The 27,478-nt window shown below is 41.6% G+C and overlaps 2 protein-coding genes across 3 annotated transcripts; one reads left to right on the plus strand and one right to left on the minus strand.

Moving 5' to 3' along the window:
* Positions 1 to 1,320: 1,320 nt before the first annotated feature.
* On the plus strand, positions 1,321 to 12,145 carry PSTK (phosphoseryl-tRNA kinase; the record flags this gene model as incomplete). The annotated part of the gene is made up of 6 exons (XM_080695416.1): positions 1,321 to 1,536; positions 2,490 to 2,781; positions 3,028 to 3,226; positions 6,739 to 6,814; positions 7,278 to 7,371; positions 11,949 to 12,145. The coding sequence occupies 6 exons, from the start codon at positions 1,321 to 1,323 to the stop codon at positions 12,143 to 12,145; spliced, it is 1,074 nt and encodes a 357-aa protein (XP_080551542.1).
* Positions 12,146 to 15,605: 3,460 nt separating this feature from the next.
* IKZF5 (IKAROS family zinc finger 5) lies at positions 15,606 to 19,903 on the minus strand (the record flags this gene model as incomplete). 2 transcript variants are annotated; one of them, XM_080694101.1, is made up of 3 exons in its annotated part: positions 15,606 to 16,090; positions 17,747 to 17,929; positions 19,771 to 19,903. In XM_080694101.1, 3 exons carry the CDS (start codon positions 19,901 to 19,903, stop codon positions 15,606 to 15,608), a joined length of 801 nt encoding a protein of 266 aa, XP_080550227.1. The 2 variants fall into 2 exon arrangements, with proteins under 2 accessions (XP_080550227.1, XP_080550226.1); XM_080694100.1 differs by having other exon boundaries at positions 15,606 to 16,549.
* Positions 19,904 to 27,478: the final 7,575 nt, after the last annotated feature.

The raw sequence follows: 27,478 nt of genomic DNA on the forward strand, positions 1-27,478 counted from the left end.
AGCATGTAGGAGGCTGAGACAGGAGGATCACGGTTCGAGGACAGCCTCAGCTACTTAGGCCCTTTGCAACTCAGTGAGACCCTGTTTCAAGATAAAGAATACAAAGTAGGGCTGGGGGTGTAGCTTAGAGGTACAATGCCCCTGGGTTCCATCCCCAGTACCACAAATAAATAAAAATAAAAGCACAAGATACTACTACACGCTTATTAAAATGGTGAAAAATCCAAACACTGACACCAAATGTTGAAGCATAAAAGCAAACGGAAAATAAGGAGGGGAGCTTCGTACTGGACCAATAGTGAGAAAATATCATGAAATGTAGAGTAAGTTTAACTCTGTACTTTTCATCTGCAATTGGAAGAAAAGAGGATAATTTATATGCATGTACTTTGTAGTCACAAAGCAAATCGGGACTAGCACCAGATTATTGGTGGTCCTTTGCTCCAGCACACAGAGATTCTATCCTCACGGGTTCACCATATTGTGAACATGCCCATTTTGAATAAGAATCATATTCTAAAACCAAGGTGAAAGGAGTTAAGATATGAATTCGTTTTTGTCTACACCAAATCCCCACACTAAAATTGCCTTCTTTTATGCCTCTTCACAGCTTGGCTCTACTTTCTCAACACTAAGACGCCTCCCTTTCTCTGCTTGCTCTCACGAGAGCAGAGGTCGCAGGATGTTCTTTCCCGCCCTTATTTACTTACACTCGCTGCCACCGGCGGCGCTAAGGCTCAGGCTCTCAGGCGTGCTTGGCCCTTGCACCCTCCACAGAGGGAAGGCAGCTGTGTGCAGTCCTTTCTTCGCTTCCCATATTTTGATTTCCGGCAATTTACATATCAAAGTCTGCTGGAGGAAACAGCTCTGTCTCTTTGGGGATTTTCCTGAGGATGGGGACTTAAGTTGAAACAAGACCAAGACACAAATCCTGAAGAGTCCCAGCAGGGAGAACGATTCTATCCTAACTCTGGTATCCTTTAGGAATGTCCAGGAGATATAAAATGTAGCACCATAGCGCCCCCTGTCTAGAGGACTGGCGCACGGGCAGCTGACGCTAAGGATTCAGGTGACCATGAGAGCATGTTGGCAACAGCCTGGACCGCTGCAGCATCTTTTCTGGACGTGAAGCCTCGCCTATTCCCTCGCCATGCCGCCAGGGGGCGCAGCAGGGCGGCGGGAGAGTTGCGCATGCGCGCTCGCGGGCCGGCGTTCCGACCGCCGTGGACGCCAGGGGGCGCAGCGGGCGGCGACGGGCACTGCGCACGCGCGCCAGCCGGCTGCAGTTTTGGAGTCGCCGCTCCGGACCTCCGTGGGACCATGAGGACCGCCGCGGGCGCCGGGGAGGCGGGCATTGAGGGGCCGCGGAAACGAGGCCTCTGCGTGCTCTGCGGCCTGCCCGCCGCGGGAAAGTCGACCTTCGCGCGCGCCCTGGGCCACCGTCTGCGGCGGGAGCGGGGCTGGGCCGTGGGTGTCATCTCCTACGACGACATCTTGCGGGACGCGCTCCTGGACCCCGCGGGCGCGGGGCCGCAGGTCAGCACCGGGCTGCGGAGGGCGGCCACCGGACTGGGCGGCCACGGTGCACCCGGCCCGGGAGGAGAGAGAGGAGTTCGGTGACAGTGGGTTTAACATTGCAACCAGTAAACAAGACCATAAAAACGCAGAGTAATTCCCATACAGGCGTTTTAGAATGACGGGCTCTGGAAGTTCATACGCGCATCGGGTGCATTTAGTATTGCATATCCTATTCATGCAGCCTTTGGGCGGGGAGGGGGCGTGGGGACAAGGTTGGTCACAGCATTTTTATTTATTTTTTTTAATGTTTTTGCAGTACTGGAGATGGAACCCAGGGGCAGTCTATCTCTGAGCTACACTCTCAGCCCTATTTTTTATTCTTCATTTTGAAACAGGGTCTGAGTTGCAAAGAGCCTAAGTAGCTGAGGCTGTCCGCGAACTATGATCCTCCTGCCTCAGACTCCCAAATGCTGGGATTACAAGCATGTGCTACCATACCTGGCTAGTCACCGCTTTTGGTTTTCTCATATTTTCACTCCTTCAGTCATCTGTTCATTTAAAATACATTTCTGGAGCACCTGTTAGGTACCAGCTTCCCAACTAGAGGTAGGGCGTACGGTGGACTTGTGACCTAAGTGATAATACTGTGCCAGCAAATGCCTGAACAGAGGCAGCCCTGCCAAAGCAGGCAGGATGCTGTGATGGACAGGGGAGGGGTTGAGTTGCCCTCTGCAAGGTTGAGTCCGAAAAGGCTTCATAGAGAACTAGCTACATTAAATAGGGCTTCTCCAGGCAGAGGGGGCAGCACATGCAAAGGCTCGGAGGCATGAGAAATGAGGTGTCTGTGGAGAACCCCAGAGAGTTCAGGATGTGAGCTTTTATTTCCATTGAGGCAGGGTGACAGTGGGACGAGATAACCACCCCACCGGCCAAAGCCCAGTATAAACTGCAGTTCTTTTGGTCTCTCATAGCCATCCCAATGGAAAATGCTTCGACAGGAACTCTTAAAGTACCTGGACTGCTTCTTGACTGCTGTCATTAAAGGGTGTCAGATGCCTGCTCCACCCGACAAGACCGAAGCCATGTGGGAAGATTTCATAACCTGCCTGAAGGATCAAGAGCTGATGCTGTCTGCCACACAGGAGGCGCAGTCTTGCTACTGCCTGGCAAACACAGCTGTTTCTAGACCTTTGATTTTGGTTTTAGATGACAACTTTTATTATCAAAGTATGAGATATGAAGTCTACCAGCTGGCTCGGAAATGTAATTAAAACGTTTCTTTTCTTACCCATGGAACCGTTTATTCATATATCAAAACCACTGCTATCCTCCGTGAGAGTTTGCTTGGATTAGGAGGCTTGTGTGGGTTTAACTTGAAAAGCAAGGCATTTGGTATTGCAAATGGGGTTTTTCCTGCATCAGCCTGGGATAAATTGTTTAATATATATTAACTTTCACATTTTGTAAAGATAGCAGACCAGTAATTTGGTGACTTTAAACTGTTCTCAGATTCATTCGGCTTTTGCCAGCTCTTTTTTGACTGTCCCCTGGAGACCTGTCTGCAGAGGAATGGCCAGAGGCCTCAGGCAGTGCCTGCTGAAACCATCTACCTGATGAAGAGGAAGATAGAAAAGCCCAACCCCGAGAAAAACGCTTGGGAATTCAACAGCCTGTCAGTGCAGAGCCCATCGTGTGCTTCAGAAGCCAGGTACCCTACGCAGAGCCCTCCTCCGGGCCAGACACCGTGCTGTTCAAGCGCTTTGCCCGTAGTGGCCAAGTTTGCCTCTTTCTCCTCTAAACTGTTAGGATTATACCACCTTCCAGAGGTTAGAGCTAGAAATTCATAGTAGAACACATTTTTTATATTCTTGCCAAATTACCTAAATAGGTGGCCTAGGATTTTTCTTACAGAAAAACATCTGTGGGCTGAGGGTGTAGCTTAGTGGTAAAATGCCGGCTTAGCATGTGCCCAATCCTGGGTTCAATCCCTGGTACTGCAAAAAAAAAAAAAAAAAAAGTAAAGAAAGGAATGTGTAAGAGAACTGTACTGGGTCCTCATTTGCCTTTGAGCTCACTGTAGTCATTCTGCTTGTGAATATGTGGGGCTAATGGGCTGTAGCATCCAAACTTTCCATTCATGATCAACATCTTGAGAATTCTATAGCAGCACATTTCCAGTGGATATTTCACTAATGACAGAAATGTTCTGTATTTGCACTATTCAGTGTGGCAGCAGCTGGCCACATGTGACTATTAGGCACATTTAAGTACCTAATGCATGCTGGACATGGTAGTACATGCTTGTCATCCCAATACCTGGAGGCTGAGACAGGATGATCACAGGTTCTCTGCCAGCCTCAGCAACCTAGTGAGACCTTCTTTCTTTCTTTTTCTTTCTTTTTTTCTTTTGGGTACTGGGGATGGAACCCCAGGGGCCTTTTTCCTGAAAGCTATACCCCAGACCTATTTTTTTATTTATTTGGAAACAGGGTTTCAATAAATTGTGTAGGGCCTATGTAGCTGATGCTGGCCATGACCTGCAATCTTCCTGTCTCAGCCTTCCAAGTACTGAATTACAAGTGTATATCACCACACTCGGTGACTTATTTCAAAATAAAAAAATAGAGTAAGTCTGTGGGTAGCCCAGAGGTAGACTGCTCCTGGGTTCAATTCCCAATAACACATCTGATGCAACTGAATACCTGAATTTTTAGTTTAGCTTGATTTATTTTATTTTATTTGGTGGTACTGGGAGTGGAACCCAGAGGCTTTCTACCTCCGGGCTATACTCCCAGACCTATTTTATACTTTATTTGGAAACAGGGTCTCACTAAGTAGCTGAGAGCCTCACTAAGTAGCTGAGGCTAGCTTTGAACCTGTGCGATCCTCCTGTCTCAGCCTCCCAAGCGCAGGGATTACAGGTGTGCACCACCACGCCCGGCTCTTAGCTTGATTTTAATTAAATGTAGCCTCATGTGGTTAGTGGCTATTTGGGCAGTGCAACTCTGGAAGTATATTTCCCACGTTTCCCTAGTTTCTGCCTGTTAGCCACAGGTGATCAGCAGTTTTTTTTTTTTAAGGCTAATTGTTTAAACTCATTCTTCAAATGTTTAGTTCCCAAGCTATACTTTCTATACATTTTATACAGTTAACATACTCCAAACAGAAATTACATTTAAGACCTGGAGAATATCGGTTCGTGGACTGCCTCAGCTACTTAGTGAGGCTCTCTGCAACTCAGTGAGACCCGGTTTCAAAATAAAGAATTAAAAAATAGGGCAGGGGATATAGCTCGGAGGTCAAATGCCCCTGGGTTCCATCCCCAGACCCGCAAAAAAAAAAAAAAAGAGAGAAAGAAAGAAAGAAAGAAAGAAATTACATTTAGTTTTATACAGTTTGTGAAATAAACTACTGGTTAGTTTTTTGTTTTGTTTTTTGCGGGTCTAGAGATGGAACCCAGGGGCATTTGACCTCCAAGCTATGCCTGTTGCCCTATTTTTATTCTTTATTTTGAAACAGGGTCTCATTAAGTAGCTGAAGCTGTCCATGAACCACGATCCTCTGGTCTCAGCCTCACAAATGCTGGATTACAAGCATGCACCACCAACCCTGGCTAGTTTTCTAATTTTACAGTTGTCATAAAACTTGGAGTGGGTCCATAACGAGGCAATTTCTGCTCTTTGTGGAATGCCTAAAACTGTGTCCTTTGAAGTGAGTGGCTGGTTGCGGCCCACAAGTATAGCCCACGGCTGTCACCCCTGCCTGCTTTGACACCCATGCGACTCGGTCCTTGTGAGAAGTGGAGAGAATGTGAGCCCTTGAGTGTCACTGCCAGCCCTTGCCATGATGTGCAGTCTGGTCCTGGGTCATCTGTGCCCAGATCAAAATAGTTGTAGGGAAATGGCGAAGGGGCACCACGGAGCACGGTGACCCCGTATTAGAAGCTGAAAGATGATCTGAGACTGGGACCTTGGCCAGGCTCCTGTGAGGTTGTATTAATAGCAGCAGAGCTACTGAGCACACGCTGTTTATTGGGTATGTTCTTACGATAGTGTAGTATCATTCAATCCTCACAACAACCCTTTAAGCAGAGAAACTCTAACTCCCATTTTATAGATGGGATAACTGAGGCTCGGTGCAATTTTCTTGACTCCAGACCGGGTCTTGTCAAGTGAGAAAGGTCATTTTGCAGGCTGACTTAACGTGACGAGCTCACTGGTTTCAAATTTTCAGTTCTACTCCCTAATGAGTAGAACTCAACTCCTGACCACAGCGCACATGTTCTACTAACCCCGGGCGCCACTCCTCCCTTAAAGCTGCCAAACTGGTCCCTCCGATCCCTGGGCACAAGAAGTTTGTCCCTGCTCACAACTCACATCACTCTCGAGGACGTGGCTGGACCGCCCGGTCCCTCTCCTGCCAGCACCACTTTGTCTTCCCTTATCTACTTATCGCTGCCCCAAATTATTTCCTGCTTAATTAATCAACCTCTCTCCATTATCCTCAGGCTTGGATCGTAAGTATCCAGATTAGCACATAGTTTCACATATGTAATTGCACGGCATTCTTCATATAAGATGTTCAATAAATATTTGTTAAATGAATGAATTCTATCTCGGGCCTCTATGGAACTTTACGAGTTCTTATCCAGTAGATAAGCAGAAGACAGAAAAGACTGAGAGTGTGTGTGTGTGTGTGTGTTACTAGGGCATGAACCCAGAGGCATTCTACCTGTGAGTTACATTCTAGTCCTTTTGTCTGTCTGTTTGTTTGTAAACAGGGTCTTACTAGGCTGCTGAGACCCTCACTACACTGCTGAGGCGGTTCTAAATCCTATTCCTCCTGTCTCAGCCTCCCAAGTGCTGAGATTACAGGCATGCACCACCACACATCTTTCTTTAGAAACTAAAAAAGAGTTCTTATAGCCCACAGCCCAATATTTAATAGGAAAGAATGACTTTTTAAAGATTATTGATATGACCCCTAGGAAATGAACATTTTGTAAATAAAGGAGGTTGGGCTTATAATTTGAGCTATGTTTGGATTTTGCTAATGGATGGTAGCTTCCAAATCGTTTAGTTTTTAACCCTTTTGTTAAGGATCTTGTGTTAGAGCAGTTTTACTCCTCTAGAATTAAATTTAGTATTAATAAGTAAATGTTCCTTAAAAATAGATGTTTGCTGTAAGGATCTATTGTATTTTATCTCACTTTCTCTGAAGCCCAGAGGTGACTGAGCTATTGCTTTCTGCTTTGGAAAATCCAGTAAAACCTGTTGAGGACAATATGGAGCAAAAGGTAGGTCTTCCAGAATAAATTTGGTATAAATGGGAAGGAAGGGCTTTTCATAGGATGATCTCGTGGGGCTCGCAGTGAGTACAACACCAAAGGTGCTTTGCCGGGCCTCGGCGTGCCCGTGACCAGCTCCGGACACCGAGATGTGGTAGTGACCTGCTGGCAGCCTGTGCTGGCTGCACGAGCCTCGTGCTAAATTTCAGAAATGGTGGAGCCTACTGATGTTACGTTAGTAGCTTGAGATTTACAAGGATGTATTTATACCACGGAAATAAGCAAACACCACAGATAGGCTGTAGAGATTGTTATTAGATGTTAACCAGAATAAATACAACTGACATAATTCATGTAGACCTTCTCCTAGGGAAAGGTAGTGAACAGAAAAGTCCCTTGAAATATGAGTTTTCTATACATTCGCCATTTCTTTTATAAAATTATTTCAATAACAATATCTGTATTTACCTAGGAAACAGATAGAATTATTTGTTCAACTAATATTCTTCATAAAGCTGATCAGACGCTCCGAAGGATTGTCTCAGAGACGATGAAGGAAGCGAAAGGTAGGTTGAGTAGCTGTGTGCTGAGGGGTCGATGTGATGCTGAATGGCTGTTGCTGCTGCGTCTCCTCCGCACTCAGGTAGTTTATTGGTTTTAAAAGTTTACATATTAACAGGGCCCTTTTTTTTTTTCCTTTAAAATTTTTTTATTGGTGCATTATATTCAAACATCATATTGGGGTAAAAAACTTGTGTGTACAAACATGTACACATCGCTGATTTAACCCCTACCCAATTCCCACCCCATTCCCTCCCCGTCCCTCCTTCCCTTGCTTGGCTTAGTGGTTGACTTCGATATGTTTAAGTACATTGTGTGTTTTAGAGATTCTCCTCTTCCCCCCTCCTTTCTCCTTCTTTAGGTTGTCTTCTTTGCTCCTCTATAGGATTTCCTTTTTCAAGAGTTCCTCCTATGACCCATTTCTCCCTAGCTCTCACATATTAGGAAAAGCATCTGATTTCTTATTTTTTGTGACTGACTAATCTCACTTAGCATAATGTCCTCCAGTTCCATCCATTTCCCTGAAAATGATGTAATTGAGGTTTTTTTGATGGCTGAGTAAAATTGCATTGTGTACATATCCCACAGTTTTGTGATCCATTCATCTGTTGATGGACATCTTGGCTGGTTCCATAGTTTAACAGGGCCCTTCTAGCAAGGCCCTTTGCGACTCAGTGAGACATTGTTTCAAAAATAAAAAAAGACTAAAAAATAGGGCTGAGGGTGTAGCTTAGAGGTACAGTGCCCCTGAGTTCCACCCCCAGTATCAGTTTAAATTTGCAATTTGGTTACTTATAACTAAGAATTCTTCCTCTGGAACTTGGAATTGATCCATTTATCCATCCAGTTAGTCTTTATGGGTGGCAGGGTTTTATTCCAGATATTGAAGAATCAGCAGAAAGCAGAATATTCCAGTAAGGAGACACTAGAGCAATTATAGGCCAGTGCTCTGAAGAGAAAGTAGGATGAGGCAGTGTTGAGTGATGGGTTTATTTTAAAAGGGTAACCATTGGGAGGGTAAGGCTCAAGGCCAGGCTCAGCAAACTTAGCAAATCTCCCAGCAACCTAGTGAGGCCCTGTTTCAAAACAAAAAATAAATAAATAAATTAAGGCTGAGAGTTTAGCTTGAAGGTAGGACGCCTCTGGGCTCAATCCCCAGTACCCTTCACCCTGCCCCCTACACACACATAATCAGGAAGTCTTCTCAGAGAAGACATTTAAGCTGAGATGCGAATGATGGGAAGGAATAAGCAGGCAGATACCCAGACTATCATTCTAGGCAGTGGGCACAGGAAGTGCAGAAGCCCAGAGCTGGAGTTGTTTGTATTGTTCTGGAACAAAAAAGAGGCATCAAGCCTAGAGTGAAATAAGAAAGAGGGGCGAGGCCAGGTGCAGGGTTGAGGAGGAGCAGCCGAGCAAGGTCCACGTATTGTAAACCTGAATTTAAATTACACATGAAACGTGGTGATTGCAGTTTTATAAAATAACTCAGGTTTTAAGTGTTTTGTTTAAATTTTGGTTTTCAAAGAAAGCCAGCTAGACTAGGTGTGGTGGCGACACTTGTAATCCCAGCACTTGGGAGGCGGAGACAGGAGGATCATAGGTTCTCAGGACCAGCCTCAGCTACTTAGTGAGGATATATTTCAAAATAAAGAATAAGCTGGGTGTGGTGGCGTACACTTGTAATCGCAGTACTTGGGAGGCTAAGACAGGAAGACTGCAGGTTCAGGCCAGCCTCAGGTACTTAATGAGGCCCTCCACAACTTAGTGAGACCCTGTTTCAAAATAAAGAATAAAAAATAGGGCTGGAGCCGGGCGTGGTGGCGCACGCTTGTAATCCCAGCATTCGGGAGGCTGAGACCTGGAGGATCATGGTTCGCAGACAGCCTCAGCTATTTAGTGAGGCCCTCTGCAACTCAGTGAGACCCGGTTTCAAAATAAAGATTAAAAAGTAGGGCAGGGGGTGTAGCTCAGAGGTCAAATGCCCATGGGTCCCATCCCCAAACCCGCAAAAAAAAAAAAAAAAAAAAAAAAATAGGGCTGGGGGTATAGCTTGGCAGTAGAATACCTCTGGGTTTAACCCCCAATTCCACAAAAAAGGTAAAATTTTTATATACTAGGTGCTTTATAGTTCCTAATCTTCAAATCCTTAAGAGTGTAATTTTACAAATGGACAAGGGAGGTTTACAGTGAATCAAGTAACTTGCCAGGGGCTGAACAGCTCGCCATCTGGGGACCCGGGATCCAAGTTCCCTCTGCTCCCCGTCTGCTCCCTCATGTCACCAGCATCCATGACGCTCACCAAAGCTTAGAACATTAGGAAACAATGCACCAACCATACTGTTTCTCAAGCTTTCCTCTATGAACGATGCTTAAGTCGATTTTACTCATAAGCCAGTATGGAACGCGGTGTATAAACTCAGGCAGGTATGAAAAACACCTTCACATGTCTAAAGAACTCTGCTATATTTTGATAATTTTAGAAAAACTGGTTGACACTACCACTAATGGCTTATAATCCAAAATGTGTCAACTGGTCTGGACCAGAAATGGCAGAATTTCATTAGCATAAAAGCAAAAATAGTTCTAAGGGTTTTCTCTCAATCATTTGCCTTTCTTCTGCCTTACCCCAACACTCGACTATTTCCCACCCATTAAAGAAAATTCAGGCCAGGCGTGGTGGCACACGCTTGTAATCTCAGTATTTGGGAGGCTGAGACAGGAGGATCACAGGTTTGCGGCCAGCCTCAGCTACTTAGTGAGGCTTTCTGCAACTTAGTGAGACCTTGTTTCAGAATAAAGAACAAAAATCAGGGCTGGGATGTAGCTTAGAGGCAGAATCCCTGAGTTCAATCCCCAGTACCAAAACAAAAACAAAATACAAAAATAAAAACAAACAAAAAGCAGAATGGGGAAGAAGTACTAGTTTCTGAATCTGCTTAAATCAAATACTCAGTTCTTCTACCAAGAATCTGAAAAGCCAACCCACAGATGAGAGAAAATATTTGCAAACACATTATATAAGGAACTCCTACCACTCAGTAAGTAATCCAATATTAAGTTGGGCATTGTGGTACATGTTTGTAATCCCGGTATTTGGGAGGCCAAAGGTTTAAAGACAGCCTCAGCAACTTAATGAGGCCCTCTGCAACTTAGTGAGAACTTGTTTAAAAAATATATATATAGGTCTGGAGTATAGCCCAGAGGTAGAAGGCCCCTGAGTTCCACTGCCAGTAACACACGCAAACCTCTAATTTTTAAAATAGACAAAGGATCCTAATGGGCACTTCTCTAAGACATACAAATGGCCAAAAACCACATGAAAATACACTCAAAATCATTTGCTCATTGGAGAAATACAAATCAAACCATAGGAGAGACTACTTCACAGCCACTAGATAACTATCATTTAAAAGTTCAGATGTTGAGGATGTGGAGAATCACAACCCTCATTTGTTACTGATAGAAATATAAAATGGTGCCATGCTTTGAAAAGCAGCTGAGTAGTACCTCAGTTACCAAATGACCCAGCAATTCTGCTCCAAGGTTTATACCAAAGAGAAATGAAAACATTTATTCACACACAAACTTTACCGGAGTGCTTCCAGCATTACCATGCTAGCCCAAAGGTGGAGACAACCCAGAAGCCCATCAGCGGACACATGGATCAACAGAACGTGGTCGGTCCGCAGCAGGGAATATTATCAGCCATAAAGAGGAGGGGAGTACTGACAGAGGGTACGGCATGGAGAACCTCGAGAACATGCAGAGTGGAGGAAACCAGTCACATGAAATGCCCCGAGCAAGGAAGCCTTGAGACAGAAAGATTAGTAGTTGCTTAGGGGTTAATGGAGAGGAGAAGGAAGAGCAGGTTAGGGGGGAAGAGCCAAAGGTATAGGCTTGCCTGTGATGATGTTTGCCTGGATCTGCAACCTTATTAGAAACCAATTACAAGCCGGGCGTGGTGGCGCACGCTTGTAATCCCTGCGCTTGGGAGGCAGAGACAGGAGGATTGCGCTGGCTTAAGAGACCCTGTTTCCAAATAAAAATGTAAAAATAGGTCTGGGAGTGTAGCCCGGAGGTAGAAGGGCTTCCAGGAAAAACAATGTATGTCCAGATTATGTGGATAACTTTATGGTAAATGAATTTTAACTCAGTAAAGTTAATCAAATAAAACTTCAGATTCTTAGTAACATCACTCCTATGGCTAGGGTTGCTGTTAAACGGCAGATAAAAAACATTTACATCGCTGTAGAAAGTTTTATCAGCTGTTTAAGGTATATTTATCACTTTCAAAACCAAATCGTCATAATCTGTTTTTTGCCTTTTTAAGGCAAAAGATGAACTGTGTTGGCGCTCTCAGCAGCAATCCTTTTCAGTTTGGTCTTTTTCTGCTCACACATTTCATAGCGAGTTATTTACATTCTTTGAGTTATTTCACACGACTAAATTATTTCAACTCAGTCATTTTATTTATAGAAGAATCTGACTGGTTTATCTCATGTAATCATTCATTTCTGGATGTCATCAGGCATCCCAGATTGCTTTGCAGAAATAACTTGAGGATACCTTTTTATTCTAGATGGACAAGTACTTCCTAACAACTTGAAGCTTCTAGCAGAAGAACTTAATAAGCTCAAAGCAGAATTTCTGGAAGACCTAAGACAAGGAAACAAGTATCTGTGCTTTCAACAAGCAACTGATATGTCAGACGTCACTTCTTTTTTTTGTAACGAGAAAGATCATATTGTACAGAAGTATCTTTCAAAGCAACATTAAAATTTCTGAATTTCCAAATCAAATGTCTTGATTTTGGTAAGCTTTTTGCAAATGAGTTAAAGTAACAACTTCGTAATACTAGGATGTCTTGTAAGCCAATACTGTGATTTGGCAAAGAACATTCTTGCACAGAAAAGAAAGTCTGTCTACTCAAAAAGACCCATTGGTCATAACAGAAATTACTTCAGTTGGTCGGTCCCTTGTCAGTCGTGACATGGGAAATTAAGCATCCAGGCAGCCTGTCTCATTTCTCGGATGCCAGAACCCTTAGGTATAAGAGTCAGGTTATATGTGTCCCCTATGAAAAAGCATACAACTGTTTTGGTTTTTAACTTGTAATAGACTTTTTTCATGGTAAGGCATTCTAAACATTCAAACCAGAGTAACCATAGACCTTTTTATTAACTAAATAACTTTACGTACCAAGAAACCACTCAAAAACTAATTTGATCCTTGTTTTCAAAAAAGAAAAATCAAGGTCATTAGAAAGTGTTATTTTTTTATTCATATATTACAAAAGCAAAGCTTCATTCACCATATGAACTACATACTAGATATAGTTACTTTAACATTCAACTGTGTTTTGGATCCCCAAACCACATAGTGTACTTTACAACCATAATGCAAGATTTATGTTTTGCGTACAAAATATGTTCTTTACATCAAAGTATGCATTAACAAAAACAAGTTATAGAAAGTATATATCCTTTCAAGATTAAAGAGAAATTCTTTAGCAGGGAATTTAAAAATTTTAACAGCACATTCATTTGATAAATATTTTTGTAGACTAAAATGAGGTTTATCTCTTTTTTTTAGTAATATTCCCTTTGTCAAATAATTCTACAGATGAATGACAATTATTTCTGAAATGAAATAGCACTGGAAATACCCATTCGAGCTTTTTTCAAAGTAAAAGTCTAGCCTTTACTTGAATTTCAAGAAGCTACATACTATATTAGTAAAATCGGAAATAAAATTATTCCCTGTTAATCTCTTCACAGTTTCTTAAAAAAATATTAGTGGAGATAAATTATCTACAAACTTTAAAGATCTAAACGTATGTTCACTGAACAAAAATAATTTTAGTTTTGGAACATTGCCTGTTAATGGCAAATTACTATAAATAGTGCATGTTAAATTCTTCCCAACTTGTTTCTATAAAACATTTGATTGAAAATGAGATGAACATATTCAATATGTAAGGGAAGATCCTAACGTCTATTTAAATACACACAATTTAACTCATAAAATTTAAATAAAATCCTAAATCTTTTTTTAAAAAGTACAATTCCAAAAAAGTTTCTAAGGTCAATTTGCTTCAAAAGTTTTAGTGCATTAGAATGGATTGTAGCTTTGAAGCATTAACAACACCTTTGGAATATGAACTGTGCTCTTTTAAGTCATAGGAAAATTAGAAATTTTACATTCTAGTTTATAATTACGAAAAAGAAAAGTCTTTTTCATGTTTAAATGAAAATGTACCTTCAAAACATCCATCTTTAGTTGTTAAAAAAAATATACTTGTTGCTATTTGGCCTAGAGTATAAAACAAATAAGCTGGCTTTACAGAGAGTTCTTCCTTTGTCTTTAAAGAAAAATTTATTTTCTATTTTGGGGTATTGCTTTTATTTAAAGTATAAAATAGAAGAAAAAATTTCCAAATGACAACCTGTTTCTTTCTGGCAACTGATAAATACTAGAGCCAAGTTGTGCATTTGGAAATTGCACTGAAACTGATGGGAGCGTTGTGATTTACGCAACAGAGTCAAGTAACCGTAGCACTCGCTTCAGTCAGATCTGCCAAGCAGGAGAAAGTGGCCGGGATGCTGTGCTTTCCTCAGTGCCTCCGAGGAGCCTGTGCTGGCTGCTCACCCACAAGCACTCACTAATGGCTTTCTAGCATTTGGAGGGAGGGAAGGAGGGCAGAGGGGTCATTGACTTGGCACTTGGGGTTTTTGTGAGCAGATACCATCAATATTCCCCTTTTACTTCTATAAGGGCAGGGGTCCTTTTTGGTTAATAAATGCTTAATAGCTAAACTATTTTCTCTAAGCCAATTAGGAATATTTTAAAGATAGGAACCAAATTAAAAATAAAATCTTTGCAAAGTACACAGAAACCAATAGTTAGTAACAATGTTTTATTACCTGACCAAGCTTTCTCAGTGTAAGCTAGTTATTACACAGTATAAAAACAATAGCCTCCTATTCAAAATGAATTACTCTAGATTCAGGTAGCAAGCCTTACCTTTATAAACAAGTCACGTTTAAATGCATTTTATATCCATTTGTACACCATTTTGTCCTCTCCTAAGGTGACAATTCAGTCAGTTTCTATATAGTATTGTCACTATACACGAAGACTGATAAAACTGCAAATAAGCATTAGAATTTGAATTCACAAAATATATTCTGAATGGCCAGCTCTGAAGAAGAGACCGGGACCTGTTCTGAACATGTCTGCATCCTTGTGAGTGACTTCACATGTTTCTATACCCACCTTTTCTTAGAAATTGTGGGCAATAAGCGGATAGAAGGCAGGAAAGGACACTCTGGAGTTCTTTGGAGGACTACACCGTCATAAGATGGAGGACTTCCACTGTGCCTCTTTGGTCATCAAAAGATTAGGAAGAAGATCCTCACTACAGCTACCAACCTCACCTGACACTGAGCATCAGCATGAAGAATTTAAATGAAAAGTTCAAATTTAAAAAAGGCATCTAGCACTCTAGTATATTTACCTGTGTTTTTTAATAAACTGGAAGTATTAAAAAAAAAAACAGTGAAAATGAATGTGTTAAAACTACACATTGAATAAACAGGTATTTTAAATACTAAACACAATTTTCAATTTAAAGTTGAATTTCAATTATCTTCAGAACTTTGACCAATTTTTATAGCTTTATTTTTAAAATAATTGTTTTACATTTCCTCTTATAGAAAAGAAGATTTACTATACTGAAATAGCTTTACTATTATCAACTGAAATGAAACTACTAATTCAACTTAAGGTATGTGAACTAAATAGCATTTCAATTAAGACAATTTTAAAGGCAATTTCTCTACAAACACTGAAATAGTTTGTAACAGATTTTGTAAGAGAAAATAATTTATTCTACCATTTTTAACTATGGCAGAAACAGCATCTGGCTATCATAGATACAGTGAAGTATCAAGAGTATGGATAAGCCTTGGAGTTATGGACCACAAGTGTGGGACACTTAAATAGTAACACCTGGTAAGATGATGATTGTACTCCAATCTTCACATGTCTAAGTGAAAAGATAGATAGCATGTTTGATACATAAATGACCCTGAAAGAAATGTTTCTGCTGTCAAATTGATATTATAGAAATACAATGTATGAACTTTAAATTAGTAGACACCTTACTGGGGATGACCAACAGCAACAACCAACTCTAAACCCTGGAATGGCCGAACCAAGTAAAACACGATGGTTTTCAGTGGTGGTTATGTTGCCCTCTTGCAAAATGACAGGCAAAGTCATACTTGTTTTTACACTTGCATCCACATATATTACACTGAAAAGGATTTTCATACCCATGACATCCCATGTGAATAGTGTAAAGGATATTGTCTGCAAAGTACATGTCACAGTGCTGGCAGTGGTGCAGAAGCTGAGGATCCTGGACCGGCAGGGGTGGGGCTGGGGTGCTGGGCTGGCTGTTTCCTATGCTGGGAGTACTGGTGTGGGCACTTGGCTCACTGCTCGGACCTGCCACTGGACTATAGTTTCTCTGACTATGTGAGGGCCGAGGTTCGGGACTTGTGGGAGAGGAGCTCTGAGGAATACTTGCTGACACAGCAGACACTACTGCCTGGGCAGAGGGCTGCTGGATCATGAAAGGCTTCTCATCAGGGCAGGGAACGACATCAGGAGATGCAGGGTTTTGGTTTTCAGGTGGCAAACTGGACAACTGTCCTGCTAGAGTTGAGAGCTGATTTAAAGGGTTGTCCACCATGAGTTCTTGGGGGTCTCTCGGTAGGCCGCCAGTCGGTGTTGTTTTTGCCATACTTTCATAGGAGTCTGTCTGGATGTTTGGGATTTCGTGGGTAAAGTCATTAAGGTAGTCTGGTTTCTGAACCACCATGGAAGGTGGACTCAGGTTGATTAGTGCTCTTCTGCTATATGCCAGGTTGCCTGTTTTCTTCTGCAAAACCCCCCACATTTTCTTGCTGCTTAAGGAAGACCTAGTACCTTTAATTGGTACCATTTTATGTTTGCGCCTTCGATGATGGGACAAGTTACTCCGATCACTGCAGCGGAAGGAACATAATTCACATTTGTATGGTTTCTCTCCAGTGTGGGAGCGCATGTGGGCTTCCAGGTGACGCTCATAAGCAGATGCAAACGGGCATAAGTGGCACCGATGAGGTTTCTCCCCTGTTTAAAAAGAAAAATGGGGCAGAAATGGCAAGAATGGCTCATTTACGGAGTTTCAACTTGAGAATTGATCAAGAATAAAATGCTTTGAATAAAAGGTTATTAAAATCTATAAAGAAACCAGCAAGTTAAAATAAAGCCTAAGAATTCACTCAGTGACAAACTGAGATATGTATTTTCATTCTATTCATCAATACAGTATGAACATTTTTGAAGTTTCAATGGCATTTGGGGAAAGAAGAATAGCACAAACAATAATATTTCTTATTAATGATTTTATCAACAACAGTATCTTCAGGAAAATTGACTCATGTACACATCTATACATATTTATTCATGTATATTCATATATATATATATATATATATATACACACACATATGCATACCCTTTCCTCAGGGGGAAAAAAATACAAAATCAACTTTTTAAAGTCCTCATATAAAACAGGAAGCTCAAAATCAAAACGAGCTTCCTAGTCCAAGTATGAGTTGTGCAAATTACCCCTTAAGACGGCAGCATTTCTCCTCCACCTGCTGCTCTTCACTGGCCGGAAGAAACAAGTCTAGTTAATGCTATAACATGAAAACAGCCCGAGGATGTAAAGGAGAGTTGAGTCCTTCAACTACTAAGTACTGAGTGCCTACTGATGCTCTGCGTGGCTATGGGGCAGAGATGGCCTTGTCACAAGCCCTGTCCTCAGAGGCTTTGAAGCCGCCTCCGTGATGTGACATATGAGCACAGGATGCCATGGACTACGGGAAGGACGCCTGGCCTGGTCCTGGGACGCTTCCTCACTTAGGTGAGACCTGGGTTAGCAGTAGTCAGCAACGTACAGAAACTTCCCCTTTCTGTAAGGAACCAAACTAGTGAGGATGATGGTAAGATCATCTCATCATTCCAAATGCCTTCAGTGTTAACCTTCCCAACCTGAGAAGCAGACACACGTTGAGGTTTATGTGGACTGAGCAGTAAAATGGCGAGGAAGGGAAATTTTACAACAGACCTCACTTCCCATTGTATGACATTGAGCTATGCTGCTTTTAAAATAAAAGAAAAAAAGGAGTAGCTTCCCCACTGACTCAAATCTTACAAGCCTTCACTTGTGCACAATCAGTGCTATTTACAGACAGACAACCAGGGCTCCTCAGCCCCTTTCCTGCTCTTAAAGAAACGTCTTCTCCTGCTGCTTCCCCTCACCTGTGTGGATCCTAATATGCTCAATAAGCCGGGCTGTTCCTTTGCTGGCGTAATTGCAGTAACGACACTTGAGCTTCCCATCAAAGGTCCTTTCAAACCCGTCTACTAACATTCCTGAGTTTTCATCCAGGGAAACTTCAACAGATGGGTGATCAAGTCCATTCTGATCACCATCTGTTCCAGCTAAAAAAAAAGCACAGCAAAAGAAATTATGCATCTTAGAATCAACTCAATTTAGCATTTTAGTCTCAAGTGGTTGTAAATCATAAATTGATAGTTCACTTCCCCCAAGTTAAATATGTAAAATAATGGACTTTCTGAACTGAGATAATTTTATATAAAAAGAACCTTTTGTAGGGCAACCTCAAATTATTTACACATAAATCATATCAGCCCTTGACATTATTTTGAAGAGAACAGGTAAGAAGATGGAGAGGAATAAAGATTAATTTAAGAGGGATGGCACAGTTTTACACAGGTATTTGGGAAGCTAGACCTTCCTACAATTTTAATTAGCAGTCATAATATTCTCTAACTCCATTTATTTCAGTCTAATGCAATTAATGAGTTTTTCTTCATTCCACTCATGATATATGTGTTCTAGTTTCTGGGTTACACGTAGGATCTTAAAATTCTAATTACATGAAAGAAAATATTGTATCTAGTACCACTGAATATTAGGACTAAGATTTGCAGGCTTAAAGATGTTTGGATGCTTGCTTTTCATCTATTTGAGCTACTTCTCTGTATAGATAATGGAACTGAAGGACACAGGTACTCAGAAACAAGAAAAACAGCAAACAGCAGGGACTACAACCCTAATCTCCCAAATCCCAGTCCAGGAATCTATATATATTACATTGTAAGGGAAAATGTTTATTCCTACACCTGCATGAGAAAGGACTTCTAGTCCGTCCAGGAAGTGTAAGTGCCGACGCACAGTCAAGCCTTACTCCACTGTTTCCTCCACTCCTCCGCAGTAGTGACTTGGCTGGCTGGGGCCAGCACTGAAGGGACAAGGGTCAGTGTGTCCTTTTCCTACTGCTTTCCCAGGCCAGTGGCTCCATGCTTTTATGTGTGCATAAAATAAATGGATTCGCTAGATCTGGGGCACTGCGGCATTTTACATTTCCAACAAGTTCGCAAGTGATGTCTGATCCCTGCTACCAGTCCCTGGATTTTAAGACCCTAGAACTAGGTCAGAGGTCAGCAAACGTTTTCTATAGGGGTGACAGAGTAAATACTTCAAGTTTTGTCTTTATCACAACTACCCAAATCTGCTGCTATAGCATAAAAGTAGCTATAGGAAATGTAGGAACAAATGTATATGTGTTCCAAGAAAATTTTACTTATGGACACTGAAGTTTGAATATGATGACGTTATTCTTTTGAGTTTTCTCACCCATTTTAAAACATAAAAACCAATCTTAGTTTGCAGGCCCCACAAGAAGAGCAGTCCTGGTGAGGCCGGAGGCCTGTGGTCTGCTGACCTGAAGCTAGAGTTAGAAACAGATCTGTCTATGTGATCTACAAAGCAGAGAAACTCCACCTCTCTGGGGCTCAGCAGATTGCTGTTTTCCTAATTTTAGTTTCTCTTTCTGTTTGGAAAAATATGGTCACATTCAAAAGAGAGAAAGAAAAAGCCCTCTCTGGGGCTCAGGTTTAATCCCTCTTTCCCAGTGGCTGAACCGTGTGTAAAGCGAAGCTGCTGTTTTGGAGTCTACTGTGAAGTAACAAAACCTAAGGGCAGGCAGGGGTTTAGAGCCCTCAACCTTCCAACAAGACCATATGCATCTCTAGACCACTGTAGGTCACTCTTCCTCAGGGAAATTTGACATGTATGAAGAAAGGGGGAGATGGGTGTCCTGTGTCTTTCTAGGGAAAAAAAGGAATCATCTACACTGGGGAATGGTGGTCTTTATAGCAAGGACAGCCAAACACAAATATTGGTACATTTTTTCTTACCCCTCTCCACTAATAATTTATAAGAGTTAAACTATCTAATAGTATTAAGAAGAGTCTACCTCCCTGAAGAGCCTCTGCTTCTTTGTCTCCGCTAACCGATCCAGAGATCATGTTCACATGATGTGTCTGCTGAGTCAGATATTCCTGAAAATCTTTCACGAAGTCCAAAGGCTCTGGTTTCTTTTCACCCATCTTTGCTTTTTTCTTTTTTAAAGTTTGTTATACCTAGGGAAGAAACTGAAATAATTTTACACTATTTACAGACATAATAAAACAAGTGACAGAAACCATTTTGTGTGATACACTGAACACAGCAAAAAAAAAAAAAAAAAAAGACATAGTGCCTGCCTTTTAACACCTAATCATCTTCCTGATGAACTAAAGAAGATACACACAAAATGGCAAGGAGCAAACATATTTAATAAAACATATTTAATAATGAAAACTGGGATTCAAGCTTAGTCACAGAGGATAGAAATTACAAAAATGGAAAAAACAAACTTTATTTATAACAGCCAAATAATGGAAATGATCCCAATGACCTCAAATAGTATAATATAATATAAACCTCTTATTAGATATGTGCATTTTAAGGTCTTCTCCCATTCTGTGGTTTAGACCTTTTCAATTTCTAAATAGTTACTTTTGATGAACACAAGTTTTAAATGTAGTCTGCCAGACATGGAGGTGTACACCTGTAATCCCACTACTTGAAAAGCTGAGACAAGAGGATTGCAGGTTCAACACCAGCCTCAGCAATTTGGTGAGACTCTCAGCAACCTAGGCAGACCCTGCTTCCAAACAAAAATTTTAAAAGAGCTGGGGGTATAGCTTGGAGGTAGAATGCGCCTGGGTTCGATCTTAAGTGCCACAAAAAGTAAACAAAATTAAAAAAATAAAGAATAATAATGTAGTCAAATGGGTCTATCTCTTCCCTTTACATATAGAGTTGCTTGTGTCCTTGCCTTCGTTTTACTGGAAGATTTCTTCTATATTTCCTGCAAGATGCTTTAATATTTCTATTTTCATATTCTATCAGAATTTAGTTTAATGTAGTGTGAGGTAACTTTTTTCCCAAGGAGATGCTCAGCTGTCCCAACGGTGTGCACTTACTAGGCCAGCCCGTCCCACAGGGCTCCAGTGCCACCTTTCTAAATCAGCGTGTTATATCCATGTGGCTCTACTTCTGCATTCTCTAGGTTCTGTCCTACTCGCCAATCTGTCTATTCTTCAACCACACCATTCAGTCCTAATACCAAGTCTTTTTAGCTCAGTGATTTGAGCCCACTAGTTCTGTTTTACTTCAAGAACATTGACCATTGGTCCTTTTCAGCCTAAATTTTGTTTTTTTGTTTTTTAGTTTTTGTTTTGGGGGGGAGGACTGAGGATTGAACTTCTTCTCTCTTTTCACTGTTTTCTACAAAGGCGAGGCTACTAAAAGCCTATCCTGTGGATGAATAGAATATTTTGGTATTAGTTCAAACTTACTAGCTTTACACTTTGAACAGAAAGGGACCTTTCAAAGCTTTGATTTCCTATTTTGTAAACTGGACAATACTACCAACTTGTAGTGCTGCTGTCAATTTTACACTTAAGCATATATAAAGTATTATAACATATAAAAGCAGATGGTAAGCGCTCAGACAGTAATAACTTGTAAAATTATTTTTACAGCAAAAGAAGAGTTATACCTTGGAATAAGAAATTCCTCACTGTCAAAGCGTTTTCCCTTTCTCTACCAGCTCATCAACTTGGCTGAAGAATACAGTGAACATCTAACTGTTCCTAGTTCAAGGAAACAGACAAGCAAACTTTAGTCTCATTAATTCATGTATCCCAATTTGTACTTTCCTAAATCCATCTGAAATTTCCCAAACTCATTTTTCTTATTTTACTTTTAGATTACCTCTTCACATCACTGATGGCTTTTGAATAAGTTTGTTTCAATTTTTTTCCTATCTAACCATGTTTACTTGTTAGAGTATTATCTGTCATGGTATTATCTGTTTTGTGACTACAGTTGATTCACATTATCTGTCCTTTAAATTTTGCCTTTCAGCCGGGCATGGTGGCGCACGCTTGTAATCCCTACGCTTGGGAGGCAGAGACAGGAGGATCACGCAGGTTCGAAGCCGCGCTGGCTTAAGAGACCCTGTTTCCAAATAAAATAGGTCTGGGAGTGTAGCCCGGAGGTAGAAGGGGTTCATCCCCAGTATAACAAAAAAAAAAAAAAAAAAAAAAAAAAACTTTTCCAAGTTAGTCCCAATTAAAAAAGATGATCAATAATAAGATCTGGGAAATTGTTTCTTAAATTGTAAAAGTCTGTGTTCTAGCTTACAAGCTATATTTAAGAAGGAAATACTAGTGTTTACATTACAACTTAGCATCACAGTTCATTTGAAAATAGCTGCATGCAGTCTGACAGGCTTCAATAAGCAGATAAAGCCCACCACATCTTGATTAGAAAGACAACACCATCACATAATGTGATGGCAATGCAGCAAAGCCACGTAGGACTGCCAGTAAGCAAGCTGAAAACGGCACTCTTACATATACACCTCAAGCTTAAGAGCATAAATGAGCCTAATTACAAGAATGGCTGGCATATTTTGACAGGCTCAGCCATTATCACGTTGGCACATTACATATTTTACTGTGTTCCCTGCCATAAATTTATGCTGCTTTTCAATTATGCATCACAGACTTAAAAAAACAAAAAAGATGTCAATGAAATAAGAAACACAGTAAACATTAAGGAAAGTTTTGTTTGTGTGTGTGTGTGTGTGTGTGTGTGTGTGTGTGTGTTGCTGGAGGTTGGACCCAGGGGCTTCTACCTCCAACCTATACCTCCAGCCTTTTTTTTTTTTTTTTTTAATTTGGAAATAAGATCTCTTTAAATTGCTGAGACTGGCTTAAATCCTGGGATCCTACCTCAACCTAAGTACTGGGATTCAGGCATGCACCACCATGCCTACCCAAGAAAACTTTTTTTTTTGCAGTACTGGGGGCAGAACCCAGGGACATTATACCTCTCAACTACACTTCCAGCCCCATTATTCTTTATTTTGAAACAGGGTCTCACTGAGTTGCAAAGGACCCCACTAAGAAGCTGAGGCTGTCCACAAACCACCATCCTCCTGTCTCAGCCTCCCAAATGCTGGGATTACAAGCGTGTGCCACCACGCCTGGCTCAAGAAAACTCTTAAATAAAAATTTTAAATATATTTGTATGGTTTTTAATCTTAGGCATTCTTCTATTATTTAAAACTGAGGTGTCAGCCGGGCGTGGTGGCGCACACTTGTAATCCCCGTGCTTGGGAGGCAGAGACAGGAGGATCACGCAGGTTCAAAGCCAGCCACGCTGGCTTAAGAGACCCTGTTTCCAAATAAAAAAGTATAAAAAATAGGTCTGGGAGTGTAGCCCGGAGGTAGAAGGGCTTCCAGGAACCCCAGAACCACCAAAAAATAAAATAAAATAAATAAATAAATAAATAAATAAAACTGAGGTGTCAGCATCTATGTGCCCATCTGACCTTAGTCACCTATATTATACATATCTATAGGCAAGAGGTGTCTGCAGAACTTTAGGCAGGGGAACAGACCCATGTACACGAAAGGTGCCTAACTCTAAGTGGAATCTTTGATACAAACTCAGCCTTTTCCATTTCAGATCAATATTTCTAAGCACAATATACAGAAAAATAACCATTCTGAAACTAGAGAAGACTTCTTGTTATAAAAGAAAAATAAAGGTTTTCTATCCAAACCATCTTCCTGTGCTTAGTTATTAATCCCAGGACTGAAAGTTTAATCTAAGGACTCCACAAATTAACTGTTACCTGGAAATGCTGGTAAAGCACAGATAGATTTTAAAACCTTTGCAAACATATAAATGCTGCATCTAAGGACTGGTTGAATTCTTAGATTCAACTAGAGATTAAAAAATCCAAAAAGTAGTTGGTAACTGTACTGAACATGTACAGACTTTTGTCATTATTTCCTCAACAACACTGTGTAACAACTACTACACCATATGAGATACAAATAATCTAGAGATGATTTAGAGAGCTGGGTGAAGTGGCTTTCCACACCAGTAAGGCCAATTTCAGGCTGAGCCAGTAAGGCCAATTTCAGGCTGAGACAGGAAGATCAGGTGAGTCCAGGAATTTCTGACCAGCCTCAGCAACATAGTAAGATCCATTTCTTTCTTTTTATTTTCATTCTTTTCTTTTCCTTCCTTCTTTCTTTCTTTGTTTTTTCTTTCTTTCTGTGTTACTGAAGATGGAACCCAGGAGTATTCTACCACCAAGTTATACCACCAGCCCTATTATTTTTTATTCTTTATTTTGAAAAAAGGTCTCACCAAGTTGTGGAGGGCTTCATAAATTGCTGAGGCTGGCTGCCAACCTGTGATCCTCCTGTCTCAGCCATGTGCTACCACACCCTGCTTTTGTAAGACTCCATTTCAACAACAAAACAAAACAGATGAGAAGAAGTGTATAGGTTACATGCAAATACCACTCCATTTTATACAAGGGAGTTGAGCATCCCCAGATTTTGGTATTTGCAAAGGTTCCTGGAACCAATCCCTCATTGGATACTGAGGGATGACTGTATATATTTTAGGAAATCAACAAACTACAATTTTTTTCAATGATATCTTTTCAACTGGCCATGAACGCAATACCTTTCTGTTAGCCAGAAAATTGCTTACATAAAATTTCAATATGTAAAATCACATCACTAGAAAAAAACATATTTAAATCTTCTCCAATATTATTATAGATTTAGAAGGTACATTCCAAGCCAGATCTACTCTTTCTGCTAATTGATATGGCTAGAGATTAAAGTTTGTGTCCCTTAAAATTTATGTGCTGAAATCTTATCCCCCAATCTGATGCCATTATCAAGGTGGGGCCTCTGAAGGTGATGAGATTCTGACGGTGGAGCGGTGGAGCCACCTGAATGTGATCAGTGTCCTAATTGAAAGAAACACAGAGCTTCCTATTTTCTGCCATCCGAGGATATAACCAGGCAGCAGGCCCTCACCAGACAAAGGCCTGCCAGCACCTTGAGGTTAAAACTTCCCAGCCTGCCAGGCGTGGTGGTGCACACTTGTAATCCCCGCGCTTGGCAGGTGAGACAGGAGGATCGCACAGGTTTGAAGCCAGCCTCAGCTACTGAGTGAGGCTCTCAGCAACTTAGTGAGACCCTGTTTCCATAAAAAGTATAAAATAGGTCTGAGAGTATAGCCCGAAGGTAGAAAGCCCCTGGGTTCCACCCCCAGTACCACACACACACACATACACACACACACAAAAAAAAACAAAACAAAACAAAACAAAAAAACCTCAGTCTGCACAACTTTTTTTTTGTGTGTGGTACTGGGGATGGAACCCAGGGGCTTTCTACCTCAGGGCTATACTCCCAATATTTTATACTTTATTTGGAAACAGGGTCTCACTAAGTTGCTGAGAGCCTCACTAAGTAACTGAGGCTGGCTTTGAACCTGCGCGATCCTCCTGTCTCAGCCTCCCAAGTGCGGGGATTACAAGCGTGCGCCACCATGCCCAGCTTCAGCCTGCAGAACTTTGAGAAATAAATGTTACCCAGGCTATGGAAACTTGCTATAATTGCCCCAACTAGGAACGAACGGTATCTAATTATATCAACCAAAGAGACGCGTTCCCATACATTATGGTTGGCACGCCTAGTATGTAGCAAGATTCTTGAGTCCTTCCTGTGAGGCCTCTGACTGAAGTTAAGCTGGACTGGGGGCATAGCTCAGTGGTCAACACTTGTCTACCATGTGCAAGGCCCTGAGTTCAACTCCCAGCAAAAAATAAAAGACAAAAGCAAAAAAAGTTAGGTCGAGTCTAGTATGGAACTCTCTAAGATATAAGGATATATGTAACAGAAACTGACTCCAGTATACCTAAATTATTTCTCTAACAAAATCTTCCCCCAAATTATCAATTCAAGACTCAGCTTTTAGAAACCAGAGGTTGCCCATTTCAGTGGACGAAAAGAAATGTATCTAAGAAGTTTTGCTATTCCAAAACGACATGACAACCTCTTTACCTTCAAGCAGGTAATTTAAGCTATTCTCTAACCTTCCTTGGTCTCTGATAAATTATTTATTTTAATATGAAGTGCTCAGATTTTTTTTAAGTCTCATTTTATTTTTTGTGTGGTACTGGGGATTAAACCCAGGGGTGTTCTACTTCTGAGCTGCACCCCAGCCCTAATCTGTTTTATGTTTGTTTTGAAACAGTGTCTCAGTTGCTGAGAGCCTCACAAGTAGCTGAGGCTGGCCTTGAACCCGTGATCCTCCTGTCAGACTTCTAAGCACTGGGATTACAGGTGTGGGCCACCATATCTAGCTTCAGTCTTATACTGAGACGTTCCCAATCAATACCTGCATGCACACGTACACACAAAACACCTTTTCATCAGGAGCTAGTTATTTAAAATAAGATGTGTATAAAAAGTCTACACTGAGAGAAAGGCAAAATAAGAATGAATCAGCTAGGTGTGGTAGCACAGGACCACAAGAAGAAAAGAAGAAAGAGAAGAGGCTCTTCAACTTACTCTCCCCACAAACTATGGGAGAATTTTAACAACATGATTAGGGAATGATAAATGTGTTTCATTCATGTATCTCATTTTGGATAAAGGTTACTAATCATAGCATTAGTTTGGAGCTGGGACGCTGGCATCCCCCTCACCCCTGAAAGTTCCAGTTGGCTGATGCATGTCACTGCAGATGCAGGTGTCTCCGCCTGGTTCCAGTTGGCTGGTGCATATAACAATGTGTCACCCAGTTCCTGACACAGGTGTCACCTACTTCCAAGACCTTCGATAAGGACCACTGCTTAAGAAACAACAACCTACCTGCCCGGAAAGTCCTCAACTCCTCGCTTTTCCCCACCCTCAAAACACAGCCCCATAAAAAATTTCAACCTGCTGACCCTGGGTGCACGCTTCAGTGGCCCCACCTTTGGACCAGTGAACCTCAGCCAGGTGTGCAGAATAAAGGCCTCTCGCTTTTATTTGGCCTGCTTGCCTCCTTCCCTGCATCTCACTTTTACATTTGGTGCTAGAACCCGGGAGGAGTGAGTACCCATCTTGCTGTCCTAGATGGCCTGGGGTGTCCTCCTCTCCCTCCATGTGACCCAAGAAGTTTGGACCTTGTCTTTCCCCCGGCTTTGCAACATCAACGGTAAGTCCCTACTCGACTCTATACGCAGCAGTCATTTTCCGGCCTCTCTGCCTGCAAATCGCGGCCACGTCAGAGATGGTTTCTGCTGCAAGGCTCCGGACCTATGCTGGTTGGGGAGACATCCCCTCCAACCTCAGGTTCCCCAACTCTAGGCCTGACCAAATGACTGTGCCGCTAGTCCTTTGCTCTTGCCTACTGGCCTTGAGGATTAGACACAGGAAATCTAAATTCTAAGCCAGATCCACAATCCCCCATGAGGTCAATTGAACAATGGGTCATGGTGGCCGGAAAATGGGACTTTCGATTTTGATGTACTCACTGACCTCAGTAATTTTTGTAAGCAAGCTGGCAAATGGTCCAAGGTCCCCTACATCCAGGCCTTTTTCTTTATGCACTCCTGTCCCTCTCTGTTTCTCCTGTTGACCTATCTCCTTCACCTGCCACCGCAGAGCCCCTCATCTTCCTCCAACACCCTCTCCAGTCAGCAACATACCTGCTCTCAGGACCCCTCCCTCCTCTATACCCTTCACAAACTAGCTGGCGCT

This window comes from Muscardinus avellanarius (genome assembly GCF_963383645.1).
Source record: "Muscardinus avellanarius genome assembly, chromosome: 4".
In the NCBI taxonomy this organism is placed as follows: domain Eukaryota; kingdom Metazoa; phylum Chordata; class Mammalia; order Rodentia; family Gliridae; genus Muscardinus; species Muscardinus avellanarius.